This window comes from Oryza sativa, chromosome 12 (assembly GCF_034140825.1).
Source record: "Oryza sativa Japonica Group chromosome 12, ASM3414082v1".
NCBI classification, from domain to species: Eukaryota; Viridiplantae; Streptophyta; class Magnoliopsida; order Poales; family Poaceae; genus Oryza; species Oryza sativa.
Genome location: NC_089046.1, coordinates 4,250,355 through 4,277,489, shown reverse-complemented (window position 1 = coordinate 4,277,489; position 27,135 = coordinate 4,250,355). Strand labels below are relative to the sequence as shown.

The window sequence follows — 27,135 nt, the reverse complement described above, 5'->3', positions numbered from 1 at the left end:
CAGATCGAGAAGGTCAAATTAAATATCCATGACAGATAACGCCTAAGGGCACCCACAATGGTTATCTATAGGCTCTCTACAAGAGATCCATGTCAGCATATTTTCCTACTTGGAAGATATTAAATGAAGAGAGAGAGCAAAGCTATCTACTAACTTAGAGATAGTCTATAGAGAAAAACGAGGCAAGGCATGAGAGAGCTATAGATACCCATGTAGACATACTATTAATCTAGTCTATTGCTGAAATGTACATGTTTTATAGAAAGCACATTACTTTACCATTGCGGGTGCTCTAATAGTCACACATTATACGAGGACGTTCGGAGAGAGTCAAGTTAAATATCCGTGATAATGTTTGGTCAGATAGGCATCCCATGTACCAATGGGAGATCGGAGTACTAACAACAGTACAGCGCAATAAAGAACTCAAGCAATCAGGGCCATCTGTATTAATTAATTTTGATCCGATGGTCCAGATTCACTGCTCCAAGACATATAAACCACAGGGTAGCGCAAGGCAGCAGCAGAGGGACTAAAAACCATGGAAGGGGGACAGCCAATAAGGATATACTGCAAGGGAGATACAACCTTGAATGTGGCCGTCCGTGGGAACGAGCTGCGTCTCGTCCGGGACGACCCCAACGACGAATCCCAGGTACCAAAAGCTAGCAATCCCAGCTAGGATCCTATTTAATTTGCATATTCTAATTTGGTCTTTGGTTGCTTGATTTTGCCTCAAATCATCAGTATTTACGACCTGTAGTGTAGAAGAAAGTATGTCGAAGCTGTTAATTTTTGCAATTACATGTATAAACCGTTGTGTGATATTATACTACCGTTTTTAATTTGCGTGGATTCGGCAATGTACGTACGTCTGGTCTGCACACGATCGAACATAGCACTGGTTCCAGGTGTGCGACGGCGTGGGGAAACTGACGGACGACGAGGAGCGGCCAGCGTTCGCGCTGGTGAACAGGACGACGGGGCACGCCCTGGTGAACGGCGGCGACCTCGAGCTGGGTCTGGCTCCCTACAGCGGCCATGTCGCCGTGGAGCTCTCGGTACTGTGGTCACTGGGGCACCCGCGCGCCGACGGGTTCATGGAGATCAGGACGCTGAGGGACGTCAGGTACACCCTCGACGGCGTCCACGGGTTCGTCGACGGGGGGTACAGGCTCAACGGCATCCACGGGATCCCCGAGCATGGGACGCTCGTCGCCATCTATCACTCGCAGCCCACGGCTGATTATGCCGTCTGGAAGATTGCTCCCGTCGGCCACCAAGAGCCGCACAGCCACAGCGAGTCTGATGATGCTCTGGAGTCTTAGGTTGGACACGGCCATTTCCAATGCAATAATGGTTACTGTTGGAGTCGTACGTACAAATGAATTAAATTATTACTAGTACTATATTGCATATCTAGCTAGTGTGCGCTACGCGATTGGGTATCAGTACTTGGAGATCTCGAGTTGTAGTCCTTGCTTGCTTAATTAAATAAAAGTAGCAGCTGGTGGCCGGAGCATTCTTGTCAGGAGTCTCTCTCTAGCATTTATTTGTTTTTTAGATAATGGATTAAACCGGCCTCTACACCCAAAGGATGTACACAGCCTAAAAGTCTCTTACACGAGCACTTAGGCTCACACCCTTACAAAAGGTTTAACACAAATTCGAGTGACCACAAACGGACACTTAGACAATGACAGAGATTAACCAAAATAGTACTTAAGACAACAAAACCCCATGGTGCAAAGAAGAGAGAGCATTAAACTTCTAATCTTGTTCTTAAGTTCCACCCTTTCATTGCAAAGAAACTAGAAACTCTCTTCTCCAATATCATGCAACCATCTTTTACTCTTTGGCCATCTTCCTCCTTAAGCAGCGAAGACTATTGTCTTGCCCAAAAAAGTTCCCCTGAAAATCACCTGCAACAAGAAATTAGTGTTGGAGCCATTAAAGACTACATCATTTCTGCACAACCATACCGCCCAACACAACGCTGCGACCCCTCCAAAGACTTTAGTTTTTAGCTTAGGTTGAACCCCCCCTTAGCCAATTACCCAATAAGCTAGCAACATTCCTAGTTTTGAGCCTTAGAAAAGTAGAAGAAGATAGAATTTCTAAGAGTTTACCCTTGTCGAATTGTTTGTGTAATGAGGTTAACAATAAGGGATTTAGTTCAGAAGGAGAAGAAGAGTTAGATAACCTTGTTCTTGGTCACTTATGTGGTGATTTAGTAGAAGAGGTTATGGATGAGGAGAAAGACCACCTAAGTTGTGGTGCTCAAAAATTCTCCAATAATTCTAACAGGAAAAATGCTGAGATAAGGAGGGGAAAGAGGAAGGTTAGAGTCGCTATTCGCAAAAAGAGGGCATCATGGGGGGAATTTTCTGGAATAGCAGAGGTCTGGGAGACTTGGCTAAATTCAGATTTCTTTCGGATACCTCAAAAGAGAAAAAGCTAGACTTTATTGCCCTTTTAGAGACAGGTAAAAATGATTTCTCCAACGCTAGTCTTAAGAGTTTTTGTGGAGGCCAAGATTTCTTTTGGCATTGGACAAGACCAAGGGGAAGATCAGGAGGTATTTTGTTAGGAATTAATGAGGCGGTCTTTGACATTTCTAGCGTTGATGAAGGCAAGTTTTATATTAAGTTCCACATTAAAAATAAGGATGATGGCTTTCAATGGATCCTCGTGGCAATCTATGGGGCGGCCCAAGAGGAATACAAAGAAGCTTTCCTTGTTGAGTTGGTTAATGCTTGCAGTAAGGAGTCACTACCTATTTTGCTTGGTGGAGATTTCAACATTATTAGAAATCCTTCTGAAAAGAACAATGATAATTTCAATGAGAAGTGTCCTTTCCTCTTTAACGCAGAGAGTTGGAACTTTCTAGGCGCAAATTCACTTGGGCTAACTCCTTGTCAAAACCAATGTTTGAGAAGCTAGATAGAATTTTGATGAGTACCAAATGGGAACATAAGTATCCTCTAGCTTCGAATCGAGCTTTGAGTAGGGAACTTTCTGACCATACACCACTATTGTTGGACACGGGTGTTAATACTCCTAAACAACCAATATTCAGGTTTGAGCTTGGATGGTTGTTAAGAGATAGCTTCTATGACATGGTAGCGGATGTATGGAAAAAGGAAGTTAAGGGGGGACTAAGTTGGAAAGATGGCAAAATAGGATACGTCGGGTGCGTCAATTTTTGAGGGGATGGGCGAAAAATACAAGTGGAGCATACAAGAAAGAGAAGGCTAACTTGTTAGCAAAAGCGGATGAGTTAGACAAGAAGGCTAAGATGCAATGTCTATCAGAACAAGAGTTAAACCTCAAGAACTATCTAAAAAATAGATTAGCACTTTTGCTAAGGGAAGAGGAGATAAAATGGTACCAACGGGCGAAAACAAAAAGAATTGTGGATGGTGATAGAAATACAAAATACTATCATTTGATAGCTAACGGAAAGCACCGGAAGACTCGAATTTTTCAGTTGGAACAAGAGGAGGGTGTAATTAAGGGTGACGTACAGCTGAGAAAGTACATTACAAAATATTACAAAAACCTCTTTGGACCCCCAGAGGAAAATAATTTTTCTATGAGGGAGTCTAGAATAGAGGACATTCCTCAAGTCTCAAATGAAGAAAATGACATCCTAACAAAGTAATTCTCAGAGGAGGAAGTAAAGCAGGCTATCTTCCAAATGGAACACAACAAGGCTCCAGGTCCCGATGGATTTCCTGCAGAGTTCTTTCAGGTGTTTTGGGAAGTCATTAAAAAGGACCTAATGGCCATGTTCAATGACTTTCATAAAGAAGAATTGCCACTACACAGCCTGAATTTTGGTATCATAACTCTTCCACCCAAACATAAGGAGGCCAAACAAATTCAACAATACCGGCCTATCTGCTTATTGAATGTAAGCTTCAAAATTTTCACGAAGGTACTAGCAAATAGAGTAGCTCTAGTAGCTCAAAAGATCATTAGACCTTCACAGACGGCCTTTTTACCCGGGAGAAACATAATGGAAGGTGTTGTTATTTTGCACGAAACAATTCATGAGATGCACAGGAAGAAGAAGAATGGGGTGGTTATTAAGCTTGATTTGAAAAAGCTTATGATAAAGTGGATTGGAGGTTCTTACAACAAACTCTAAGGATGAAAGGCTTCTCTCCTTTATGGTGTCGTTGGATTGATCAAATAGTTAGAGGAGGCAGTGTGGCAATCAAAGTGAATGACGAAATCAGAAATTTCTTTCAAACAAAAAAAGGACTAAGGCAGGGAGACCCGTTATCACCAATTCTCTTTAATTTGGTGGTTGACATGTTGGCAATTTTGATTAAAAGGGCAAATGAGCAAGGTAGCTTTCATGGGGTAGTTCCACACCTAATAGATAATGGTCTATCTATCCTCCAATATGCGGATGATACGATCCTTTTTATGGAACATGATCTAGAAGAGGCCAAGAATCTCAAACTTGTACTAAGTACATTCGAGAGATTATCGGGTCTAAAGATCAACTTTCATAAAAGTGAATTGTTTTGTTATGGTAAGGCTAAGGAGGTGGAGAAAGATTATATCTTAATGTTTGGGTGTGATTCCGGGAAGTATCCTTTTAGGTACTTAGGAATTCCAATGCACCACAAAAAACTATCAAACAAAGATTGGTTCGCAATTGAGGAAAGGTTTCAAAAGAAGCTGAGTAGTTGGAAAGGGAAGCATCTCTCGGTAGGTGGTAGACTTGTGTTGATAAATTCAGTGCTCAGCAGCTTGGCTATGTTTATGCTCTCCTTTTTTGAGGTACCTAAAGGTATTCTCGAAAAGCTAGACTATTATAGGTCTAGATTCTTTTGGCAAAGTGAAGAGCATAAAAAGAAGTACAGGTTGGCCAAATGGAGCATTTTGTGCAAACCAAAGGAATGCGGGGGTCTCGGGATTCAAAATCTTGAATTACAAAATAAATGTCTGTTAAGCAAATGGTTATATAAGCTTATGAATGAAGAAGGAGTGTGGCAAATTCTCTTGAGAAACAAATACCTATCAAAGAAAACTCTGACTCATGTCGAAAAAAAACCAGGGGATTCTCACTTTTGGTCCGGTCTAATAACGGTTAAAAATACCTTCCTTTCATGTGGATCTTTAAGGGTCCACAACGGGACTCAGGTTAGATTTTGGGAAGACCGATGGAGTGGGATTAGTCCTTTTGCTGCACGTTTTCCTGAGTTGTATAACATAGCGAGGAACAAGAATGAGTCAGTAGCAGGTGTTATGAGTACAAGACCTTTAAATGTTTCCTTTCGGAGGGCTATAGTGGGAAAGTATCTAAAAGATTGGTTAAAGGTAGTTGCAGAGGTTATTTTAGTAAGTTTAACAAATCAGAACGATAGCTTCGTGTAGGAGGCACAGAAAAATGGGCTCTTTTCTATTAACTCGATGTATAAATCTATCATGTACAGGGACGTCATTCCAAAAAATGATATGATCTGGAAACTCAAGGTACCGCTAAAAATTAAAAAAAATTTGTGGTACTTAAGAAGTGGAGTAATCCTAACAAAAGACAATTTGGTCAAGAGAAAATGGAAAGGTAGTGTTAAATGCTGTTTTTGTGATTCTAATGAATCAATACAACATCTTTTCTTTGATTGTCCTCTTGCACGATTTATGTGGAATGCTGTCTTCATTTCTCTCTCTAGCATATAACGTAAAAGTTACAGTTTTGTGATAATTTCTCACGCTATCATTGTAGCAAACTGAAACATGTCGCTAATGTTATAGCAAACTGATAGTTTTGTCATTAAAGTTGCAATTTTCTGAAATTTACTCTATATATATTGCTTGTGGAAGACTAAAATTTTGTTATAGACGTTCGTGCTGCGATGAAATAATAGAGTTCCCTTCCCCTTGCCAACCCTTTCCCTCCCCTCGCATCCATAGCTAGCTCTCCGCCGCTCGAGCCAGCTGTCGGGAGTCCATGCCCGCCGTCATCGTTGCCGCTCTGCCCAAGGCGCAGATCCAGCCGGCACGCGCGGGGCTGGCGGCGCCGCTCCCAGTCGCCTCCTCCTCCTCCTCCTCATCATCAGTGGCGGCCACCGCGCCGCCCGCCGCCGGATCCACTCGGGGGAGGGCGGGGGAGGGCCCTGCCGGCATACTACTCAAGCCCGCCGCTGGAGCTGCGCGGGGCAGGGCGAGGGAGCCGCGGCCTTCGCCATTGCCCGCCGTCGACTGCGCTGCCCACCGCCCGTTGACCAAGCCACTCGCTGCCGCCGACCGCCGTCCACGCTCGCCGCCCGCCGCCGTTGGCCGCACCGCCCACACTGGATTGCGAGAGGAGACGGAGTGAGAGTGAGGGAGAGGTGAGGATAAGGATGAAATTTTGAAGTGATGAGGAGGGAAAAGAGGAGGGAGGATAGACTTGTAAGCTTAGTCTATTAGTTTCTTCTTTTCAGTTGTTTGTTATTTATCTCAGTTATGAGATTAGGGGTGTATATACTCGTGTAACTTTTAGCTATATACTTGAGGCCGGGATTCTATCCATTATCTAAAAATATATAGAGATGCACTGCCTGTCATTTTAATCATGAGTTTAATCGAACATTTTGGTGGTGTTCTTTTTGTTGTAAACCAACGCGCCTATTAGCGGATCACCGGATCTGTTCCCTGTCCCTCCCACAATAGTAGAGGCGTGAGATGATGTAGAACACCCGCGCCCATCCCTTTGCCCTCAAGAACATTGCAGAAGTAGACAATGAACACAGATATAGGGTGGAGCTCTCTCTTCATTATAGATCTCATCTGGAGTACAAGCCAGCCATTAGCCATTAGATGTCACACCCTGCCCCTGTATATATAGGGGTCTTAGGATGAGATAGATCTTATCTCTACTCCGGTTCGGATTGGTCCACAAGAAAGGATCTTTATCTCCCCAGGAAATAATATTCCATAACACTCCCCCTTGGACCTATCCGCGACTAACTCATGCCTCGTCAAAACTCCTACCAAAACCCAGTGGGAAAAAGGCTAGGAGAAAGAGTACATAGTTATCGATCATGCATTGCACATTGTTGCCTCGTTAAAAACCTTATATGAGGAACAACAGCTCTACTCACTCAAGGGAAAAAGAGTACAACACTAAGGACTACACAGTCCATATTGTGGGTCATGTTCTTGGGTGCTCTCCCCCTGAACCTAGCAAACATCAAAGTCTTCTTATCCCAATTCTCCGGAAAAGCTTCCGAGAACTAACAGTTGGGAGAGACTAGGTGATCAATCCTCTAGATTATCACTCAACTTGAATTGCTACTCACCTCACCTCACCTCAGGAGTCTGTGAGGTAGCCCACTTGTATTTGGTGTCGGTCAATAAAGACAGATCTTCCTATGATATGACCTTAGAAACAGGTCTAAGTGATCATCATCGAGTCAATGCCCCGAGCATACTCTAAGACATTTCAATGTCTCGCAAACGACAATCAACACATAGCACATACTCCCCCTGATGACAACCTTTGTCACAAACCATGTTCCCATAGCATTAAACATCTCTCAGATGTATGCGTAGGCAAGAATCCTTCAGATCCTCAAACCATTAGTCTTAAAAAACTTGTCTCATTTCACCGCTAAAATGAGAATAGGGAACATAGAGAGTAATGCATTTCATCACTATCATATACCATAGTACCACACTGTTATGCAACGCAATCTGTTTCATCCTTCAGAAGGATTATGGGGATAAATAAGTCGCAACGGCACACACCTCCTCGGCGTGACTCCATCAAGAACTAGGTCTTGATCATTACAACTCTCTCTGACAGTACCAACAACAATTGGGGATCCATAAGATCAACCACAAGCCTTTCAAAGACATGTTGTAACAATCAAAGTAACTAGCTAGTCTGAAAATTTAAGCACTATGGGGGATAACACACAGCCAACAACACCAAGTATACCTCAATAGGTATTAGAGGACACCACTATTCCAACCATCAGGTGGAGTAGATATCACGAGTGTACACACTCCAAAGTGATAATCGCGAGATGCACATGTGCCTACAGACCCTGTCTATTTGATCTCATCAGGTTCCTCATTGCAATCTTATCAGGTCACAATTGGGTCTTCATCCCTCCAAGGGATTACACAATTATTGGTGTGCTCAGACTTACTAATTATTTTGTATCTCAGAGGAAATTTCATCAATGAGGTCTCCCCGTTAGAGAAAATTCCATCAATGAGATTTTCTCCCAACGGGAGATGGTACTCTTTCCGGAATACCTATTGGTAGAAGATTTGCATGATGCTATTCCACTATGGAGTCTATTCAAGACATCCTCATGGATTTCCCAGATCCCTTAACTGCATATTTAATTTCATGCCATTTTACCAATACCTTTATTTAGCGGAACATTCAACTCACGTGGGAGAGGTCTCATGAAGGACCTACTTGAACCATCGCACATCACCACCTCATTATATCAATAATGACCCATAAAAATCCAAACAATGTTCGCGATTTTCAATTGGCGATTCGGTTCAGCCTCAACTGCATTTCCATTTGACCCGATTTGAGCACTGTATGCTCATGCCATGGACTTGTTTCGGATCTGGGTTCTCTCAGAGAGAATCATTAGCAAGAGGCGACATAGTGTCGACACATTTATTCCCACTTACACATTTAACCAGATATTCGTCATTTCCCAAAACGATCGATCCATGGTTGTTCCGTATTCCTAGCACCATAATATGCGCGCATTGCTAGGAATGTCGTCTCCACGACGAAAACCATTATGAGGTATATCACCTTCCAAAGGTGAATTTTCCACCAGGAGAATCAGAGGAGTATGCTCACATCCAGTGAGAACTCTTATGCTCTGACTAAGGCCTACGAACCGTGTTAGCAGGCGTCCCCGCACAACATGATCTAATGCCATAAGTCTTACCTGGATACGATATTATTCCCGAGTCTATCCACATTTACCACAATTGGGAGCATTACTCTTTTTTAACAACTATCTAGTTGTTCCTCATATGATTTTGTTGGCAAAAACTCCGTGCACCAAGCAACCAGGAGTATGAATTAAACATACAAGTTCAGCTCATTTAGTGCGTTCACTCAAAGAAATCTCCAAGCATTCCAAAATGGGCATTTCTCTCCCCCTAATGCCGAGATGTCTTGCAATAGCATACTACCAATCCCCATATCGTCGCATAGGATTAAGGAATTTCACCTCGATCACAAATGTTCTCCCACGAATGTATGCTTCGGTGGTGATATATTTGGGAAATATTACGCACTTTAATTGGAGAGATTTTTCCCTTATATGCAGTGAGCCTGGACATATACCGATACAATGGCATGAATATTGTATCCTTCCTTCCTCCGAAGGGTTATCCTCAACCTCCTAGTTAGGATATACAATTCTGCAAAAACCACCATTGCTACCAAATGTATATGCAACCAACATGCAAATACTTTAGCCAAATGCACTCTCCATGAATTAATGCTCACCTAGTGCCATTCAAACTCACAATCGATTCCGGATCGACGTGCATTAGACATCCCATGTCATATGCTTAAGTAGGCAACCTATGGTGGCAAAACGCATTCCGATGCGCTCAACAAGGAGTATGATAGCAAAGTGCGCGGCCACTAGCCTGCGCTGCCAAGCAGATTTTTGTGGTGCAGAGTTATGTTAAAGTCCAGCTCGTCTAATGCCCAAGTTTGACTTCAATTACTTATACCAAACTCTAGAATTGGGTCATAGTTAAGCAGCATGTTTTTAGGTACGATCCACGAGCGAATTATCAAACCACATTTGCTAATGTCCCCTGGACATAGCCATCAGAAGATAATCAATACCTCCGACAATGGTAATATTCACAATAAAACCATTATATTCAGACATCCACAAAAATAGTGGAATATGTCGGTGCAACCGTCGTTGGCATAACGAGCTCAACGCATACAACATGACGAACCTTTGCATGGCTGGCACACGTCCACACGCGAAAAATGCCAGTGTGCGACAAACATGGTCATCAACCCGTGGGTGATCAACCAACACAACCTGGGAGTAGTTATTGACTACGAGAGCGCGATAACACACAACAGTGCATAGCCAACATTTGTCTGAAATACAGTTACGTCAAACTGTGTGAGTGGTTGTAACTCCTCGGATTATACACTAATTGTTCTTCTAAACTAAAGCATTTTATCAATTCTAGCATGAAGATAAGCTTTAGAATAGAACAGGAAAGACCAAGAACTTTATTTATCTAAGAAATATCGATCTAATACAAAGTTCCAAACTAAGCAAAAGATAAACTGCTTGGCAACAGTATAGTCGACCAATGTCCTCCTAGGACATGCTCTAAACTAGCCATACAACTCCTGTTGTCAGAACAACTTTATTAGACAAACACTACCAACAATTGGTCAACAACCAGAGGTGACCATTTAGCGCTAGATCCACACGAGGACCGAGACTGAGTCAACACCCAAGTCAAGCTGTTGGCGCTATAGTGAAATGGGAATCATGCCTATTCACAGCATCTACCCTTGGGCTTATTCCTCTAGATTTGCCACCTCTTTTCTGGTGTCCTCGCAAGACATCAGGTTCCAAATAATATTGAGAAGATATGTGCACACCAAGGGCAACCATACGAACAGTGTCATTCCACCACATGGAAAACACTTTACATCTTTCACCGGGCCAGGTGAAAAATATCTCAAATTATTGAACCTCACAACTCCACGTTGCCAGAAAATTGAGGTATAATCATTTATCTCCAAATCAGAAAAGCGTGCTCTCAACCTTTGGGAAAGCAAAAAAATGTCGACCATAGTCCGACCATACTCTGATTGAGATGTTAAGCCACTAGGGAAAAGGCACAATGAATCCCAAACACATTGTCTAATTTCACACATTTCAACGACTCAGAATCCCATTCTTGAGTGTGATCATAGGGATAGAGTGATCTACATTAATGCCCAAAGCCATACAATAGTCATTGAAGGCCTTTACGTGAAATCACCCACACTATCATCCGAATCGTTTCATGCGGTTCTCAGAGAACGCAACACGCAAACGGACGATATGCGCAGTGAATTCGGCAAAAGCATGGATCTCGTACAACAAGTATACGTGACTCCATCTCGTAGACACATCGATATCACCATTTATGTATGGAGGAGTGTATCAGTAAAGAGTGGTCTTATCCATAGTCATGGATATTTAATTTCCCAGAATTTCCATGCATTAGGTGATTTTCTGTTATTTATTTGGTCTTATTTGGCATTATATTCCCAATATTTATGCCACACAGAAAACCATCACACATAAATGCAGGAAAATAAACCCATCATAATGCTTCCAAGGGGGGAATTCTACACTATGTGTACACAATTTATGGAAGCATCATAACCTAGAAAACCATCTCTAGATTATTTAGTTGGAATTGCATCAATTTTAAAAGCAAAGCAATGCTTAAAAAACACCATTACATGGTTATTTACGAGTCTGGAGACCCACATGCAAAACCAAACTATACAAGTCCTAAGCAACAAGACATAGCCACAGTAACAAAATTAATATAATCTCTTGTTAATTACAAGGTTCAAACTGTAAAATTGCATTAACCAGTGAACTATAGCATAAAAACCCAACACTCCGGGGGCTTAAATGCAAGTTGTCAATAAACCGAAATTAATCGGGCCGAATTACCGTTCAGGCCACGATCTTATTTGGGCTAGCAAGCACAGCGTAGCCCAAAATGCCTAATGGGCCGAATTTCCGAAACTGTAGGCCCATGAGGATTTCCAGGTTTATTATTTTTATTAATTTGTTTGGGCTGTCTCATTACTGTTGGGCTTTATTCAGTCGGGCGGAGGCAGACCGGCCCAGCCGGTTCGCCTAAGTGACCGAGAGAGGGAAGGGGGGGAATTAGGGTTTCCCCTTTCCCATTCATTGTCCGCAACGGCGTACACCGCCCGGCGCACCGGCCCCTCAGGCACGGCGGCGGCGTTGGAGGCCGTCGACTGTCGACTTTGAAGGGATTTAGGGCGGCGCACGGCGAGGAGGTCATCGACGACCCATCCACTACCGCGATTGGCAGGACGGCGGCAACGACATTACTCCCATGTGGCAATTTGGTGCGGTGGCGGCTCGGTGGCACACGACGGAGCTCCGCGTCGACCCGCGCATCCTCATGACGGCGGCGAGGTGAACTCAACGACGGCAACTGAGACCCCAACAACGGCAACCAAATTGCATCCGGCCATATCGTCTCGGCAGAGGTTAATCCAGTAGCAGACAGCCGACGACCCATCATCCTCCCACCACGGCTCGACGGTAGCGTCGATGGGAGGTCAACGGCGGCAGCGCCTCGCTTCGGCATTAACTCCGGCGGCAACGACGATATGGGTTTAGGGCTTGCTCCAAGACGGCGGTTTCCTGCGACGGCATCAACGCAAGGCCGACGGTGTACCCAACAGCGACGGCGAACGACAGTTGACATATCTCCAAGTCCGACTGCACAGACTGAGAATATGTCGTCGCGTTCCCGGCGTGGCGTCATCAGAGAAAGAGAGAGAGAGAGAGAGAAACAGAGAGATGCGAGGGAGGGTGGGCGAGACGGCCGGTTCGGCCCAGCCAAATTAGGCACGTCTCTAGTCCAAGGTATCCCATCAATTTTAGTGATTTCTCTCACACTGTTTTCTCTAGTTTTCATCAGATAAAATAGATGCATATAGATCAAAAGCAGAAAATTAATCTACTGCTGGATCAAGAGCAGGATCAAATCTACTGCAAGCAAAGCATCCATAATATGATAAAAACGAGAAAATATATATAATCAATCAATAAAAACATATATAGACCGCATACCTCAATAGACACATGCCCGGATGTATCTATATATGAATTAGTAAATTAGTTTAGAAACTAATCTTACTAATTACCGTGATTAGCGTGGTTGATGAAGAGCACGTATTTATCTCTTGGTAGTAGATGTCAGGTGCAACCAAGCCTCGCATCGCATGTGCGTGTGGCTGACGTGCATGTAGGCTGGCCGACCGGCCGCCTGGTGGAGGCCCGACTGACTCGGGCCATGCATGAGATTGATCATGCATGTGGCTGCTCCGTGCGGCAGGGCAACACGCGCGCATGCCGATCAGCCCATGGCCTGAAGTCTCGCGCGCAGACGACGGCGAGAATCGATGCGCACGCGGCGGAGCCGTGAGCGGCATCGCACGGCGGCTCACGTCTTGCAGGCCGGAACGCCGTCCGTCCACGGCCGGTCGCGAGGTCCTCCGTGGACGGTCAAGCAGCCACGGACGACAATTCCTCTCCTGGCTGCATCGTCAGATACGCGTGCGACGTGCCACTGCCATCACGGGGAGGCGATCGGCCGGCCATACTTGACCAATCGGCATCGCGCGTCACGTGGAGGAGACGCCGCGCAGGTGCCGCTCAACGGACGGTGGCCAACACGAGCACGGCGGCGGCTCGCCCATCGGCTGCGCTACATGCAATCATACAGGAATAACGACAATTAGATTGGAACGACAAATCGGAGATGGTAGAGCTACTGATAACGTGTTGTAAACCAACACGTCTATTAGCGGATCATCGGATCCGTTCCATGTCCCTCACATAGCAGTAGAGGCGTGAGATGATGTAAAATACCCGCGCCCATCCCTTTGTCCTCAAGAACATTGTAGAAGTAGACAATGAACACAGATATAGGGTGGAGCTCTCTCTTCATTATAGATCTTATCTGGAGTACAAGCTAGCCATTAGGCATTAGATGTCACACCCTGCCCCTGTATATATAGGGGTCTTAGGAGGAGATAGATCTTATCTCTACTCCGGTTCGGATTGGTCCACAAGAAAGGATCTTTATCTCCCCAGGAGATAATATTCCGTAACACTTTTCTCCTGAAGATGAAGATTAAGTTTTTTTACGCAAAACCAGGTGGTATTAACGTATGATTGATTGAGTTTTAATTATTATAAACTTGAAAAATAGATTGATATAATATTTTAGAGCAACTTTCATATAGAAAGCTTTCGCACAAAACATACCGTTTAACAATTTGAAAAGCGTGTCACGAAAATCTTAATCTTCATCTAACTTTTGTTGGAGAAAAGAACGGGACCTTTGTATTGAATTCACTATTTGTATTCAACTCACTATATATATATATATATATATATATATATATATATATAAGAATATCATAGGTAGGAAATTATTAAATGCGTGATTTCTTTCGTCAAAGTGTTAGCAACCAAATTTGGTAACATCAGCATCGGAGAGAAGATTAGATCGAAGCAAAGTCGGAAGCGGAGATCGAGTTTGAAAATAGGGTAGGAATCGGCTAAAGTCCAGATCAGCTACGACAAGATCGGCTGAGTCTGAGTCGAGCTAAATAAGCCGATATAGCCGATTCCGACAATACCACTTGTGCGCGACACCGGTTCAAGTTAATGTACTTCAAGATGATTGCCACGTATGGATAGAGTCTTTCACATCCTGATTTTCGTTTTAGGATTTATAAATTATTTAATAAAGTATTATTAGAATTTATATTAAATGTTTATTAATTTACAAGTGAAGTTAAATGTGGGAAATAAAATTTCCTAAATATAAAGCATGGATGGATTTATTTTTTATTAAATTCTCCATGGTTAATTATACTCTCTGGAATTTTCTCGGATTTTTCGGAGCTCAATTCCTAATTTTAATCATACAAAGAACATTTCAGTAATTATCCACATATTAAATTAATAATTAAATGGTCTGTTTTTAATATTCCTAAATACTTTGAGTGTCCAAGTATGTTCAAGATTTTTCTTGGAATTATTTGAGCATTGGAAGTATTTTTAACAATTCAAAGATCATTTCAGTGATTAATTTAATTGGAAAAGTAATTAAAATCCCCTTTTCCTTTTCCGGCTGAAACTGGAAAAGTTCACCTTCAGTCCTCGGCCCATTCTCCCTTCCTTTCAGCTGGCTTTATTCCTCCTCTGAAGTCCATTTCTTGTCCCTCCTTCAATCGGGCTGGAGAAAAAGAAGCCCAGTCAAAGTCTAATTCGCGTTCCTGCCACAGTGTCGTCTTCAAGCTTGGACATAGCCCGTGCAGCCGCCGAGCCGTGTGTACCGCTGCCGATTCCTCCGCCCGATTCGCTCGATTCTCTGAACCGTTTCTTGAATTAGTTGAGGGTAAATATTCTTCCTATCCTCCTCTATCTTTTCCCCCAAGAATCGGACTTTATCCCGAAGAAATCAACGCGGAATCGAGCTCGATTCGAGTTTATCTCTCCACCAAACCCTAGGTTTTCCCGGCGCGATTCCTTGCGTTCCAAGCCCGATCTCTCTCTCCCATGCCTATAAATAGAACCCCAAGGCTCTCCTCTTTCGTTTCCAACCTCTAGCTCGAGCTCCCGTGCCCTAGCCGTCTCTCCCCACGCTAGCCATCTCTCTCCTCCTCCGGCCGCCGCTCCAGCCGGCTATAGCCGTCGGCTCCGCCATCACCGGTCAGCGCCGTCGCCTCCATCGGTACCGCATCGAAGAGAGGAAGAGCGGCCTCCACTTCCCCGAAGCCGAAGACAACCGGAAGGCCATTGCCGACGTCAAGCCGATCTGCTTCGCCTCCATCCGCGCCGTGCCGTCGCCTCAGTCGTCCCCGACTTGTGCCGCCACCTCCCTCGGCATCGCAGCACCAAGGAGAAGCCCGTCCACCCCTCCGTTGCCGCTGCTCGTCGCCGAAAAGCCGCTGCCGTCGTCGACCAGTACCTTGCCGCCTTCGGAGTTTGTCGCCGGCCGTCTTCCGTCGTCGTTCGTCGTCGTGCCGCCCCTCAGTGAGTTCCCCGCGTCGTGCTCGTCGCGTTGGTGCCCTCCGTTCTCGCCGCCGTGACCTAGATCGCCGGTGACCGTGATGTCCCGAGAGGCCGTTGATGACGTCATCGATGACGTCATAAAGCCCTTTTCCCTTCTAAAAATAAATCATAAAATCAGTTTAATCTTGTAAAATTCATAACTAATTCATATGAATTCGGAATGAGGCCGTTCAAGTCTCTAAATTCATCTAAAATCATGATCTACATGTTTGTTTATTTTTTATATACTGTTTATTTGGTTTTTATTAGTTTTTTCTCCGTTTTACGTGTTAGCTTGTTGTTTCCGTCGTTGCGAAGGTTCGTGAGTGCGTCGAAAGTGTTCAAGAAGATTAATTGAAGACCGATTATTGCAAGGCAAGTCACACAGATACTAAACACAAATCCTTTGAGCATGTTGATCCTATATTTAAATTCTCTATTTATTTCAACTGTGCATTTATTTTCGAATGTCACCGGGTGGTGTGAACCTATTCCTTTGTTATGGCCAATTTGCATTGATTATTTCTTTGTTATGGCCAATTTGCATTGATTACTTTATTCCTTGATACCTTGGGTAACAAATTGATTAGCTTGAACCTTATATATTGGTTTGGTTCAGCTAAAAGCTATATATATATATATATAATTGCTTAGCCATGCTTAGAAACATTAGCTCATTAATGGGATGAATCATACTACATTATTATTTATGATTATATTTAATGGTAGCTCACGATGGTTAATCGTGTTATGATAATTAATTGATAATTAAAACTTGTCAATGGTGGGTTGTGAGCACATGGTTTTGAAGGTCGTGCTCATGACAATTAAGGACCGGTTCGCGAGCTACTGTTGTGAGACATTAACCGTACCAACCACAAGCCAGCGTGGGCAACGGTTTTACCTTTTGTATAGCATGATTCATTGCGGGGTGCCAGACTGAGAAGCGGCGAGAAGTCCGTGGGGGTCGCTGGGGAGTCCATGCCTCTGGTTTTTGAGGGGGTGATTATGATCCAGGTATGGTGCACTGTGGTGAGTTGTGTTGTGCTGAGGGTATTGTCATAGCCTCTATTCGGGTACTTTCCAGTATCGCGACGCATGGTAGACATGATGTTGAGGCTGTGTCTTGTGGGTACAGTGGTACACCTCTGGCCAGAGTAAAACTATTCGAATAGCCGTGCCTGTGGTTATGGGCGAGTTGAGCAATGTTTTTCGTGATTAGTCTCACACCTCTCACAATAATTATTGATGCTATAACTGGTAATAATTTGTGTAGCTCCTGGTTTGGAGGTTTGATCTGTACGACCAGGGTTGGTTGTTCAGGTTTGGTTGGGCCTGTGCAGTATTGGGGTGCTGTTCAGTGTTGATTAAAATTGATGATTAATTACTCTACTGTTTTACTACTCTTAAATCTTTGCTAAATGCTGCTTTTGCAAATGAGCCTATATTATGCCATCCTTTGGTATCCATGTGCACTTGCATATTTGCTGTGTGGCTTGTTGAGTATGTCATATGCTCATCCTTGCAATAATCAATCAACCTCAGTTGAAAAAAAAGGATCCAGAAGGAGAAGACGTTTGGCTTATACCCCTGAAGCCATCACTAGACCGTTAATTCCGCTGCTGTTTACTTTTCTTTTGTAAGTATGTAACGTTATTATTATAATGAATTTGTATATTAAATTGTCAGTTTGTGTACCTCGACTGATTCCTGGACGAGGATTTTATGCACAAATAAGTTCGGAAATTACTAGTGAATTTCCGGGCGTGACAGAGTCCTGGGAAGGCAATTGTATCTATTAACTAGGATATTTTATGTGAATTCCTTATAGATAAGTGTGGGCAAAAGTCTGCCACAAAGACTTGTGGTATCTTAGAGTTTGTTAGAGATAATGGTTGTGTCCGGTATGGGCATATCTTGTAATCCTCGGGTATAAATAGACCCCGAGCCCTATGTAATAAAACACACACGTTCAATACAATCTCGGCACATCGCCACCCTTTTTACTTTCGTTTTATTTCGACGAGTTCTTGCTTTCGGGTTGAGCTGCATCAGTTTCGATCTTCAATAAGAGGTAAACTTGTTATGGCAGCTTGCGTTCTCGGGATTAGTGCTTCTATCTTTATGACACTCTAATCTTGTTTATGTAATTCATCGAGTTATCATGTCTTACATAATCTCTAACAATATCATCATCTAACCTGCCGTCGGTTAATATCTGTCAATAGAGGGTAGCCGATTAGGTTAAATATTGATATTGGTCTAGATTATACGAGAGGGTAGCCGATTAGGTTAAATATTGATATTGGTCTAGATTATACGAGACATCTACCGTTCTATGAGACTTCTAGCGGCTTGATTGTCTAGATATTGTTCTTCTTTTCATACTTAATGTTGCATCAGTTATGTTTGATCTATTAAGTCGTGCTTAGAATATCAATCCCTAGCCTGCCTTCTAGTTGCCGATTAGAATAGCATCGGAGTTTCAGCCGATTGTATCTAATTTAACTACTCTTTATCCTATATGCTTGATTGACATGTTAAATCTGCCCTTTGTATTAAGATCTTGCCGCATTTAAGTATATTAGGCTTTTATTTAGTATATTCTACTTGCTTTAACATCTTAACATAGAGTGGTATCGGAGTATTAGCCGATACATGCTAGATCTATCTGATCGGCTATGCTATGAACGTATATAGTCTAATTATTAATATATATTTCGATCTAAGTGATTTATACTGTCTCGGCATGGCGACCGATCTATCCCAATCACTTTATTTAAGTATATATCGATATAAGGATTATATATTGTTAATATCTATAGCCGATCGAGTAGATTTAGTTCTTCTTTACCTATTCATGACTGTCCATCGATACATGGATGACATTAGCCCAAAGATAAATGATATGTCATCAGCATCTAGCCGATCGGCTATCATTTATAGATTTAACTACAGTTTCTTTGCTTCTATTTCTTGTTAATTACAGGATCAAATCAACTAGCATGCTAATACATCCGAAGGCGAGCTTTGGACCTGCACTAGAGTTAAGCAGACTCCCAGGCCACGTGTTTTCTGTCAACACAAAGTTAGGTGGCACTACTACAGAACAGGTCTTTCCATACGGGCGAAAAGGATTTTCGCATGCGGTTGGCCCGACCGCATGCGCGAAATCGTCTGTAAAGATCACGATTTTCGCATGCGGCCAGGGCAACCGCATGCGAAAATGCGATTTTCGCATGCGGGCGCTTAAGCCGACCGCATGCAAAGAGAAAAAATCGTGAAAAAAAATAAAATTCAAAAAAAAGGAAACCCTAGCCGGCCGGCCGGTTATGCCGCCGCCCGCCCCCGCCTCCAGATCCGGGTGACCTGAGGCCCGCCGCCACCGACCACGTCGCCACCCGCATCGTCGTCGGCCGCTCCCGCCGCCGCCCGCCCCGGTTCCGCCGCCGGCCACCACCGTCGCTGCCCGCCATCCCCACCCCCGCCGCCTCCAGATCCGGGCAGCCCAGCCGCCTCCAAATCCGCCGCCGCTCGCCAGCCCCGCCGCCTCCAGATCCGCCGCCGCCCGCCGCCTCCAGATTCGGACGGGAGGAGTCTGTCGCCGCCGACCACATCGCCGATCGCTCCCGTCGCCGTCGACCACATCGCCGGGCGGGAGGATGCCCACCGCCCGCGTCGCCGCCCGCATCGCCACCGTTGTGGACGCCGCCCACTCACCGGATCGCCGCCGTCGCCCGCATCGCCACATCGTGGACGCCGTCCGTATCACCACATCGCCGCCGTCGTGGATGCCGCCCACTCACCCGCACCCCCGCCGCTGAGCTAGGTCGCCGACGCCGCCCACTCGCCTGATCCGCCGCCCCCGCTGCGCGCCGGCCGTCGCCGTAGCCGCAGCCGCTCCCTAGGGCGGCGGATCCAGCCCTCCCGAGGGCGGCGCCGCCGGATCCGCCGCCCGCCAACGCATCGCCGCCCGGCGGCACTCTCGGAGAGGGAGAGGGGGAGGAGAAAAGAAAGAGAGGAGAGGAGAGAAAGAGAGAGAGAGAGGGGGTGGGTAAAAAATAGAGGGAGAGATAGAGGAGATGAGTTAAAAAAATTTGAAGTGGTGAGAGGGAAAAGAGAGCGGAGGGAGATGAAATTGGGGTGGTATTTTTGTATGCGGACCACTTAAGGAGCCGCATGCGAAAATAGATTTTTGCATGCGGCTCCTTAAGTGGACCGCATGCGAAAATAGTTATTAAAAAATTAATTTCAAAATATGAGAACTTCGAATCCAATTTTAGGATATTAAATGAACTCAAATGAAATAGTTGTCAAAAACAAAGTTGTAGAACTCGTTGAGATCTAACAATTTTCTTTTGGTCATTTCTCCATCCGAGTTTCATTTAACTATATAAAATTTGAACTTTATAATATAAGAAATTCAAATACTTTTTTCACATAGTAAATGATTTCAAATATAAAAGTTGTCAACAACAAAGTTGTATAACTTATCAAGATCTACAACTTTTGTATTGGTCATTTTTCTATATGACTTTGTTTGTACAGTTTAAATTTGAATTTTCAAAATATGAGAACTTCAAACAACATTTTCAAATACAAAATGATTTCAACTGAAAAAGTCATCAATAACAAAGTGGTATAACTCATCAAGATCTATAACTTCTATTTTAGTCATTTCTTTATCCGACAAAGTGATTTGTAACATTATTCGCAAAATGTATATCTCTTATATAGTTTTATAGAAACTGCATAAGAGATGTACATTTTGTGAACAATCTTACAAGTAACTTTATTAGATGAAGAAATGACCAAAATAGAAGTTATAGATCTTGATGAGTTATACAACTTTGTTATCGATGATTTTTTTAGATGAAATCATTTACTCTTCAAAATATTATTTGAAGTTTTGAAATTCAAATTTTTAATTGATAAAATAAAGTCATAAGAAAAAATAGCCAAAATAATACCAATAAGAACACAATAACATGATAGAGCATGATTTTAGAAACATTTAGAAAAAAAAATCATCCAATTTAGAGTTCATATGAGTGAGATACACTATTTTCAAATTTTATTTTCGCATACGGCTTCTTAAGTGGCTCGTATGGAAAAATCGATTTTTCCATGCGGGCGCTTAAGTGAGCCGCATGCAAAAATAAGCTTATTTTTGCATGCGGCCCTCTTAAGAGGCCCGTATAGGAAAATCGATTTTTCCATACGGGCCACTTAAGCAACCGTATGGGAAAACGCCAGTAGTTATGATCCGCATGGAAAAATGATGGGGCCTCGTACAGAAAAATTATTTTTTAAGTAGTGTGGGATGACTTAATTAATAGCTTGTCTCATGTGCTATATGTTTAGGGCCAAAATAGTTACAACCTTCGTCTCATTGATCATCATCTGATCATTAAATGATAACCGATGCTCTCTCATCTCATCATCTTACTCGTCATTTGACTTGTTCCATTAACTTTTTATAATTTGTGCGTGTTTCCAAATGCTGCACGCATATGAGCAGCACTGGATCCAGGACTACTCCGTGGGGAGAGTGACGGATGACCAGGGCCGTAGGGCATTCGCCCTGGTGAATAACCTAGGCGGTACGAGAAGAGCCGTGCTGATCAGCACAAAGAATAATAGGCAGCTGGAGATGGCTCCCTACGGCGATTGCGTGAAGCTGTCGATGCTGTGGTCGCAGGGCGTGCAGCTCCCCGGTGGGTACAGCGAAGTAAGGGTGCTCAGTGACCTCTCCATGACTCTCAACGGCATCAACGGATTTGTCAAGGAAGGCACGGTCGTGGGCATCTACAATGCGGAGCCACACTCTATTCATGCCATCTGGAAGTTTGATCCAATTAACAAGTGAGATGATGTACTACTATAGTAGTAGTAAACACGAAATATTATATTTGCATGCACTTATTGGTCATCTTAATTTGTAATAAACGTGCACGATTTTTCTTCCGCCAGAAAATTTGTGTGCCATTTTCGGATCAGGTTTGTTTGGCAGGAAAGACCTGCCACCAGAAGCCGAATTGTGTGTATCGGGTTTCCAACAAAATCGAGAGATATCAGCAACTATTAGAAGATTGGGACCTAGCTCCTTATAATGTTGCGTTCTCCACAACATCTGCGAGTGCGACGGAGATGCCGACAGTGCCTTAGAGCTCTTCGACAATGACATGGTCATCGATAACGCCTTCCGCGCGCCTCGCTACCGTGCAGACCCACACCACCATCTATGCCCCTTCACTATTGTCGACGCCTTGCCCACACTTCTGCGTGGAGGAGGACCAAGCCGCTCCCGTTGTCCCCCGCTCTGTCCCCCATAGCCTCCATCCTCGGCGCGCAGAGGAAATGTGGCGGCCAGCCACGCGTGGCTGCCTTGGATGGTACTGGGAAGAGAGGAGAAGATAGTGCTAGCCACTGAAATGTGAGGGTGTATGGGTCCCACGCTGACTTGTTTGCCACGTCAGCTAAAAGCGTAAAACCAGGCATAATACTGCCTATGACCTTGGTGATACGAATTTCAAACTCGACGACAATTGATGGACCAAAAGCAAATTAACTCGTTCATAAATATAGTTAAATGGAATAAGTTCACTTGAGGTCCCTTAACTTATCAATGAATCCGATTTTCATCCTTCAACCGAAAAACCAGATACAACGGGTCCCTAAACTATCAAAACCAGTGCAAAGCAGGTCTCTCAGCAGTTTTGATGGTGGTTTTGGCTGATGTGGCGCTTACGTGGCCAGTTTGACTTGATCCCCTTCCTACGTGGCGGTGACGTGGCATTGGAAGCAAAATATAAAAATAAAAAATAAAAACAAAAATGTGAGGCCCACATGTCAGTCAGACAAAAGGAAAAAAGAGTGGGACCCACCTCCTCTCTATCCACGGACGAGTGGACGACGGTTGAGGGAGCGACCGACACCTCCTCTCTCTCCCTCCCTACATCCTTCCTCACCAGCCGGCGAGCGCACACGGAGAGGGAAAAAGGCGTCAGCCAGCGAGGGGGGCGGAGCTGCTGGCCGCCCGCCTGCTGCGTGCGGATCAGCCCGCCCTGGATGATTCTCTGCCGTAGCGTCTTGCCGCCGTGCGGCCAGTCGAAGGAGTTGACGGTGTTCAGCGTCGCCGCGTCGACGCGGCTGTCCATGTTGAAGCTGATCGGCACCTCGTCGCCGACGTAGTACGTGTTCCGCAGCGACGCCAGCAGCCGCCGCAGCGACTTGGCACGGTTCTGCGTGATGATGTTCCCCGAGATCCGCATCCTGTTCCAGTCTGCGTGAAATCCATAGATCGGTTAGAGCTTTGATGTAGTTTTTGGTTGCAACAATGGCGAATGAGAACTTTGAGGTAGAAGAAGATTACTGGGCAGAGAGGTGGGGTGGAGGGTGGCCATCCAGAGAACCTTGGAGATGGAGTTGCGGGGGAGGAGGACGAAGGCGATGTGGTTGATGGCGGAGTCGGCGGCCATGCGGAAGGCGTCCTTGATCTTGGCGTCGACGTTGGCAACGGTGATGATGACGCTCGGGTTGTGCATCCGGATGATACCACGCATGCTAGAGTAGACGGCCTGGAGGACGGGCACCTCGGAGTGGGATGGGCCGGAGAGCGCGCCGACGGCAAGGTCGAAGATCTTGAACCGCCTCTCCTTGCACACCACCTTGGGCCACTTGAGCACCGTCGCCGCCTCCTCTGCAGGGGTAGTGCCCACCGCCGGACACGACGAGGTAAGCCTTACAGCCGGGGGTGGTGCAGAACCGCTCTAGCAGCAACGCCAGCGCGTGGACCTCGCTGAGCGAGTGCGCATAGAAGAGTGCGTCCACCTTCTGCGGGTGCATGGCCTCCCACTGTGTGACGTAGCCGGAGGTGAGTGCGCGCCACCACTGCTCGTCCCGCATCTGCACGATGTCCTTGAAGATCACCGTCGTCTCGGCGAGGTACGCAAGACGGTGCTTGCTGTCCCCCCACGTCTCCTTGGCCGCAACTCCACCTCCATCGCTGACCTCCCGTACTACTTCGTCCACACCCTCCTCACCGTCATCCACGCCATCCTCCCGCCGCCCTCCAACTCCCGCAACCCTGGTAGCCTAGCTCCGCGTCGCAGCCCGCCGAAGAGTACGGCGCAGTGGGCGGCGGCCAACGGGCATCTCCGCCCCCCTCGCCGGCCGGCGAGGAAGGATGCCGGGAGCAAAGAGGAGGCGCCGGTCGCTCCCTCCCTCGTCGTCCACTCATACGTGGATAGAGAGGATGGTGGGTCCCATTCTTTTTTCCTTTTGTCTGACTGACATGTGGGCCCTATATTTTTTTTTATTTTTCATTTTTATATTTTGCTTCTAGTGTCACGTCACCGCCACATAAGATAAAGACCAAGTCAAACCGGTCACGTAGGCACCACGTCAGCTAAAACCACCATCAAAACCGCTGAGGGACTTACTTTGCCTGGTTTTGATAGTTGAGGGTATCTGGTTTTTAGGTTGAAGGACGAAAATGGGATTCGTTGACGAGTTAAGGGACCTCAAGTGTACTTATTCCAAGTTAAATTAAAGGAATAAGATCACTTTGACTCCTGAACTGACCACTGAATCTAAATCGTATCCCTAAATCACAATACCAGAAATCTTAACCCCCAAACTTGCAAAACCGGTGTAATTTGACTCCCTTTGTGGTTTTGAAAGGCGGTTTCGCTGACATGGTGCACACGTGGCAGTGTTGACCCAGTCTTTGTCCTACGTGGCATTAACGTGACGCTTATGTGGCATTAAAATAAAAAATATATATGCGGGGCCCATTTGTCATTCACCCAAATATATTTGTGGTAGATCCCACGTGCCATCCTCCCTTATCCCTTCGTCCTCCTCCCTCTCCTCCCTCTCTATCTCTCCCTCTTTCTCTTCGCGCGTGGGGAGTGGCGTCCGGATCGGCGGCGGCGATGGGGGGCGATGGACGAAGCGGCAGTGGCGGGTGGGAGGGCAGGCGTGCAGCCATTGGAGTTGCGGATCCGGAGGCTAGATATGCCCCTCGCTTCATTCCTCCTCCCGATAGACTACACCATGGCCGCTGCCGCTGTGCTGCCGACCGTCGCCGGGGAGCTAGCCACTGACGAGACCAAACATTCACAAATCTCAACAGGGCTAGCCGCCTAGGCCCAAGGCAGAGCTGGCTGGCTACTAGGAGGACGCGGGAGCTCGGGTCCCTCGGCAGCGGCGCGGGCGCTCCAGCTCTATCTGTTTGGCCGCGTCGGGGAAGGGGAACCATGGCGGAGAGGGTGCCTTGCTTCGAAGGGGGATAGGGAAGAGGACAAATATTGCCCGCTGGGCAGTAGCCAAAAGCAAAGGAGTGCTGGGACACATCTATACACAGCTAAACAATGGCGATAGATCCTACAATGCTCAAAACTAAAACCACTACATCAGTTCAACATCTCGAAACAAGAAATTTAAAATTGAAAAAACAAAACAAAATAAGCCACGACAAATTGTCCAAATTTCACACGCCGACCAGCACGGACTTGAGGAAACTCCTTTCTCAGCGGCATGGCTCCGGCGTCCTCAAAGGACACCGCTTCTGACGTCGACAAGGACGGTCACTGCTCCATACACGGCTCCGGCAACGGTGGGAGGGTGTCGTTAATGGCGCTGCTGGAGTAGGCGGAGCGGCGGTGGGCGACGGTGGCCGGGGACGCCAGCCTGAGATGCATCGAGGGAGGTGATGATGAACGCCATTTGGTGACGCCCACGCCGATCGTCGTCGCGAGCACCGAGTTGCGGCTAGCTATGCCGGCCGCCTTGAAGATGCTTGGGTCGTACAGCACCACGGCCTCTAAGCCGATGAGGTGCTGGAAGAAGTAGATCCCCAGGACGGCGATGACGATGCGCCGCACCGGCGGCGTCGGGTGCAGGAACGCCGAGGGAGCCGACGCCGACGCCAGCGACGCAGCGGCCGGCAAGGAGTGTGGCGAAGTTGGGGGTGAGGCCCGTGAGGACGGAGCCCGCGAGGAAGATGCAGGCGGCGAGATAGAGGAGGGGGGAGAGGGAGGAGGAAGAAGGAAGGGATAAGAGATGATGACATGTGGGACCTACATGTCAGTGGGTCCCACACATTTTTTTTGTGAATGACAAATGGGCCCGCATATATATTTTTTATATTAATGCCACATAAGCGTCACGTCAATGCCGCGTGGGACAAACATCAGGTCAACACTACCACGTGTGCGCCACCAAGGGAGTCAAATTGCACCGGTTTTGCAAGTTCGGGGGTCAAGATTTCTGGTATTGCGATTGAGGGATACGATTTAGATGTGGACAGTTGAGGGAGTCAAAGTGATCTTATTCCTAAATTAAATGTCCCCCATTAACAACACGAAGGCCCACGAGATGCAAGACCCACACCTGTGCAAGATCCAAAGGAAAAAGTACACCGAAGGTCCCTCAACTTGACATCGAGTTACAAAAATATCCTCAAACCGCAAAACCAGATATCCGGCACCCTTTAACTAATCAAAACCGGTTACTTTAGGTCCTCCGGTGGTTTTGACTCCAGTTTTGTCCAACGTGGCAGCTGAGTCAGCGTAGGACCTACGCGGGCCCCACATGTCAGGTGTCCACGTCAGCACCTCTCTTTTTCCCCTCTTCTCTTTCTCTGTTTCTCCTCTCGTGCCAGATCTCACCGAGAACATGGTCTGCACCCTGGGCGCGGCGCGTTCTCGCCACTGGTGAGGGCACTGGTGCCGCTGCTCTACACGGTGCGCCGCGTGTTCGTCATCGTGGACTGGGTGTACATTTGATGGCACGAACATCACTGAGAGGATCATAAACAGCACCAAGGAAATCCACCCGCCATGACGCACCTGCGCAAGGACGGTGGCGAAGGACATCCCGAGAGGAAGCGCGAGATCACCCGGCAGCTGGCGCTGGCAGAGCGGGAGGCAACGCCCAACCACACGCTGCGGCGGGGTCATCCAGGCATGGTGCGCCGCGCACTCCTTTGAGCGGTTCCCCACCCCGCACCCGCCCATCGACTCCTGCCGCGTCGCCGCGCTCGTTGACGAGGGGACAACGATGCTCAGCGGTGGTGGCAGGCAGCGGCAGCTCGCCGCGCTCAGGGAGATCAAGGCCATCGCCACAGAGAGCGACCGCAACAAGCGCTGCGTCGAGGCTACGCCCGGTGCCGTTAAGTTCCTCGTCTCCGTCGTCGTCCAGAGCCACGCCGCCGCCTCCACCTACACGTCGGCCAGGTCGGACGATGACCTGCTCA

At 46.2% G+C, this 27,135-nt stretch overlaps 1 protein-coding gene and 1 long non-coding RNA gene across 3 annotated transcripts; both read left to right on the top strand.

Moving 5' to 3' along the window:
- Window positions 1-531: 531 nt before the first annotated feature.
- LOC107275953 (ricin B-like lectin R40C1) lies at window positions 532-21,868 on the top strand. 2 transcript variants are annotated; one of them, XM_026021917.2, is made up of 2 exons: window positions 532-655; window positions 21,394-21,868. In XM_026021917.2, the coding sequence occupies exons 1-2, from the start codon at window positions 542-544 to the stop codon at window positions 21,739-21,741; spliced, it is 462 nt and encodes a 153-aa protein (XP_025877702.1). In that variant the 5' UTR covers window positions 532-541; the 3' UTR covers window positions 21,742-21,868. The 2 variants fall into 2 exon arrangements, with proteins under 2 accessions (XP_025877702.1, XP_025877701.1); XM_026021916.2 differs by lacking the exon at window positions 21,394-21,868 and adding an exon at window positions 900-1,532.
- On the top strand, window positions 15,089-17,889 carry LOC136354647 (uncharacterized). The gene is made up of 2 exons (XR_010738211.1): window positions 15,089-15,854; window positions 16,167-17,889. It is a non-coding gene; the product is annotated as an uncharacterized lncRNA (long non-coding RNA).
- Window positions 21,869-27,135: the final 5,267 nt, after the last annotated feature.